General features: G+C 35.9%; 1 protein-coding gene across 1 annotated transcript; it reads right to left on the bottom strand.

Annotated features, from left to right (window-relative positions):
• Positions 1 to 366: 366 nt before the first annotated feature.
• LOC122579334 (protein TPX2-like) lies at positions 367 to 4,051 on the bottom strand. Its single transcript, XM_043751488.1, has 10 exons — positions 4,000 to 4,051; positions 3,422 to 3,518; positions 3,197 to 3,340; positions 2,965 to 3,108; positions 2,737 to 2,874; positions 2,496 to 2,654; positions 1,212 to 1,360; positions 991 to 1,123; positions 828 to 904; positions 367 to 718 (listed from the first exon to the last, which is right to left on the bottom strand). Exons 2-10 carry the CDS (start codon positions 3,458 to 3,460, stop codon positions 598 to 600), a joined length of 1,104 nt encoding a protein of 367 aa, XP_043607423.1. The 5' UTR covers positions 3,461 to 3,518; positions 4,000 to 4,051; the 3' UTR covers positions 367 to 597.
• Between the last annotated feature and the right edge of the window lie 115 nt (positions 4,052 to 4,166).

The raw sequence follows: 4,166 nt of genomic DNA, 5'->3' as shown, positions 1-4,166 counted from the left end.
TTAAGTGATGCTACAAAACTGGAAATATAAATTAAGTGGTTGAAGTAGTATCTTAACAAAATTTAAAATATCAAGTCATGGAAATAGAAAGCGATATGTGTTGAATAAATATTATGAAATGTGACTTAGTGCTCAATAATGACAAATGTGCGATCACATATTTTGCCAATATGGGTCAGCAGTATCTTGTGACAAAATTTGACTGTTGCAAATATGTAATCCAAATGCCCATGATGGATATCAGTTAGTGTGACCACCATTTTTGTTCATAAAAGGACATCAAACACCGAAGTTAACCATGCAGATATATCAGTGATGATTATGATAACTTATTAGTGGCAGTTTTTAGTGACCAGGGAGCCATTATTGGTCTGCAAGTCATCTATTACTTATCGGTCATTCATGACCATATAGTTGTCGCGAACAAAACAATACAATCAATTGAATTCTACATTGTACCTTTGCTTTCACAAACAAAATGCCATCCAGTGTATTAGTATAATCAAGAGGGAATACTTGAACACATCACAACCTCTCGTAAATGCATTCAGTCTAGTTAGTGATGTACATGAGATGGTGTTAACACTTGTTCTATAGTTACCGCATGCTTGAAGCTACAATTGAAGTTGCTGTGGCCACGACCATTTTTCTTCGTCCGTCCTTCCAAATACGAACATTTGATCTTGGTGATATGGATTTTGTGACCCCTTTTGAAGACCTTTTTATATGCATTTTAAAATTCATGATCAGGACTTGGAAACAAAGAAAATAGAAACAGGCACATTTTTTCATTAATTAATATAGAAAGGAGCTTTGATAACCAGCACCTGTACTTTTTCGGTAAGAAAGGCAGTTTAAAACTAGGCACTACCCCAGGATGAGGTATCGAATTCTCTTCCTGCACCTGCGGACCATACCATCTCAAGGTAGATAAAAATCCCCTAACAATCAATAACACCACTTTATGTGACAAATATCATGTAAAGGTACCATTGTTGAAGTTTCTTTCTCCTTAAATTTTTTGTGAAATTCTGTTTTACCAATGGCGGCTCTCTGTTCTACATGTAGATTTGATTCCTGAACATCAGTCAGAGGTCTGCGAACCCTTACCAGAATAGTATCCCTGCAAAATTTGGTTATGCAAAAATAATTAGTCATTTATTTTCGACAACTTAATTATAGACATGTTGGTTGCTGAAAAAACTTCTTACCCTTTCAATGTTCTCGTGTTTGCTTCTTCGCCCTCCAATGGGTTCCTTAGTTCCATCTTTTGTTGAAACTCATTTTTAAGCCTCATTAAACTATCCAATTGAAATGGTTTTGGCTTTGTGTCGTGTCTTGATTCTGATTCCGAACAAACCTTCACTCAAACAATAATGTTTAAAAGGAACTTGCGGAAATTAAGTGGGGAAAGATATATGAAGAGGTGCCAATTTACCATTCATAAGTATGAATGTGTTGATTTTGAGCGAGCCTTCACTCAAACAATAGATGAAGAAGTGCCAGTTATTAACCAATTTAACAATGAATTTGTCAATTTGGGGTTATGTTTATACCTCCGAAGTGTGAAACGTGTCAAATTTAAAAAGACAACTGAAAAAGGAATGGGTTAAACGGGTTAAAACTTACCAAAAGTGCATTTTTAACACATACAATATAACCTCCTAATCGCTTTCTTAAAATCAAAACTAGGCTATCATTGTCATAGTATACCATTTGAAATCATATTAAATGGCTCAACTAAATATAAGGTTTAAATAAAGGAAAAAAGGTGTTGTGGTTCGACCCAATCCATTTCAGCCAACACAAACAATAACTGTTTAGAAGATAGAAACTTTAAATAAAGGAAAAAAGTTGTTGAAGTTTGACCCAATCCATTTCAGCCAACACAAACAATAATTGTTTAGAAGATAGAAACTTTAAATAAAGAAAAAAAGGTGTTGTGGTTCGACCCAATTCATTTCAGCCCACACACACAATAACTGTCTAGAAGTGACCCTGTTTTTACAGTTTACACATTAAACGACCCATAACAACCCGCATATCTAGTCATTTCTTTATACGAAGTTTAGAAAAAGGACAAGGTATTGCAGATTGATCCATCCCATTTCAAACCATACTAACTGTATATGTTTTGAACCAACCCTCTTTTAACCAATTATTCAACCCTCTCAAACTCCCCGTTAACCAACCCTCTTTATACGAAGTTCAGAAAAAAACAAGGTATTGCAGATTGATCCAGCCCATTTCAAACCATGCTAACTGTATGTTTTAAACCAACCCTCTTTTGACCCGTTAACCAACCCTCTCAAACTCCCCGTTAACCAACCCCCTCAAACTCCCCGTTAACCAACCCCCCTCTTTATACGAAGTTCAGAAAAAAAACAAGGTATTGCAGATTGATCCAACCCGTTTTAAACCATACTAACTGTATGTTTTAAACCAACCCCCTCAAACTCCCCAGCTTGCCATCTGTTTATACCAAGTTTGCATACCAGAGGATGATCAATTGTAGAAGAAAATGAACTACATTTGGGGATCTTAATGTGCTCTTCTTTCTCTGCTCCTCTTTTATCAGTTCGGAAATGAAAAGGACGTGGTACTGTCTTTGTTGGAATCACTTTCTTCTTGTGGGATTCTAAGCACAACTCCATCTGTAGAACAGAAAAGCATTAAATTTATTTGGTTACGGTAAGAGAAGAGAAATACAAAATCGAGGTTCCCTTCCTAGCAAACCTTGTCATAAGACTCGGCATCATTGGATGTTCTTGGTGGTGGAATTCTTTTATCAATTGCAAAATGAAATTCTTTGGGTATAGTAACTGGTCGTTTTTTGCTAGCAAACAGCCCCAACTGTCCTTTACTTTCAAGTATCTACAGAAATTCCAAGTGGACATAGTAAATTTAACAAAATGGGACCAATGGCAAAAACTTCATAGATGTTGAAATTTTATCTGTTTATACCTTCTTGTTTACAGGTCTAGCCTTAAACTTTGGAGCTTTCTCCTGTTGATCATCTTCTAGTTCTTTGGAACTTGTAATCTTCGAAAGCCGTGATCTCAATGATGTCTGCAGAAGAGGTATATTGAATGTTGGAGTTTCTGCACTCTGCCAATACAATATAGTTACTAGTTACTACCTCATTTAGCAAACAACTGCCAAAACTATAGATTATAGAAGCTAACAAGATAGTTACTTTTCTGTTTAATGACCGGGGCACAAACTTAGGAGTTTCGGCCACCATCTCTTTAGTCCTGGTCTGCATCATTTTAGGCGTTCTTTGCACTATTATACCAACTCTTGTTTTAGGCTGCAAGCAAGATGTTCCAATACTTGGAATCTGAAAGCACAAGGGACAGTATACAATGTCATTAAACCTTCCAATCGAATAGAAAAAAGAGCAAAGAAAATGAAAATCAACCTGTCTCATTTTCACTCTTTCAAGCTCTTGCTTCTGCATTACTTCTTTTCTATGAGCAAAACTAGATGGCCTAACCTTTGTTGCTAAACCAGTGTCCCTATAGATATCCAAAAAAACATAAGCATTATGCTTGATTAGTTGATTCGGGTACCTTATTAGAGCACTAGGTATGCAAGGGTGACCCCGGACGACCCCTAACACTACATCACTATCCCCAACCCAACCCGGACGCTCCACTTTTACCCATGTTGATTAAAAAGAAAAAATAAACACTTAAATGCACCCGATCCCTAACCCCACCACCGCGAATATCGGGCTGTGGTGACCCCGTCCCTCCTAAGAACCAAACAGAAAATATACTCCAACTATAACCCGATATGTATTGAATGTGTGTATTGAAGTTTCAAATATTGTTACTATATATATGTATGGCAACTTATATGGATACATAACAAAAAAGCAATATTTGAGTAGAATCGTTATAAGTTATATAAAGTATATATACATACATATACATATAGCATAAATAAATATAAAGGTTAAAATAAATTGACATTGACGTTAATTATTGCGAGTACCTTTGTTTATCATCAGCTCCCTGGTTTGCTGAAACCTGCAACACAAAATAAAATTCAAAATCTCATTAGATACTGTAAAATGAGAATGATCAAACACAACAGAGAGATAGCCGGTACTGATTACATTCTCAAGGCGTAGTTGATGATGATTTTTCATCATTATCTTT

The sequence above is a fragment of the Erigeron canadensis genome, chromosome 8, assembly GCF_010389155.1.
Source record: "Erigeron canadensis isolate Cc75 chromosome 8, C_canadensis_v1, whole genome shotgun sequence".
NCBI classification, from domain to species: Eukaryota; Viridiplantae; Streptophyta; class Magnoliopsida; order Asterales; family Asteraceae; genus Erigeron; species Erigeron canadensis.
Note: the sequence above shows the minus strand (reverse complement) of the source record. Positions and strands in the feature narration are given on the sequence as shown.

Bases quoted from the DNA above. Each gene is read 5' to 3' on its own strand.
- LOC122579334 (XM_043751488.1), bottom strand. From the start codon at position 3,460: ATGCAGAAGCAAGAGCTTGAAAGAGTGAAAATGAGACAG. The intron at 3,341-3,421 runs GTTGATTTTCAT...TTGTGCTTTCAG, and splicing joins AAAGAGTGAAAATGAGACAG to ATTCCAAGTATTGGAACATC. The intron at 905-990 runs GTACCTTTACAT...TATGGTCCGCAG, and splicing joins AGAAAGAAACTTCAACAATG to GTGCAGGAAGAGAATTCGAT.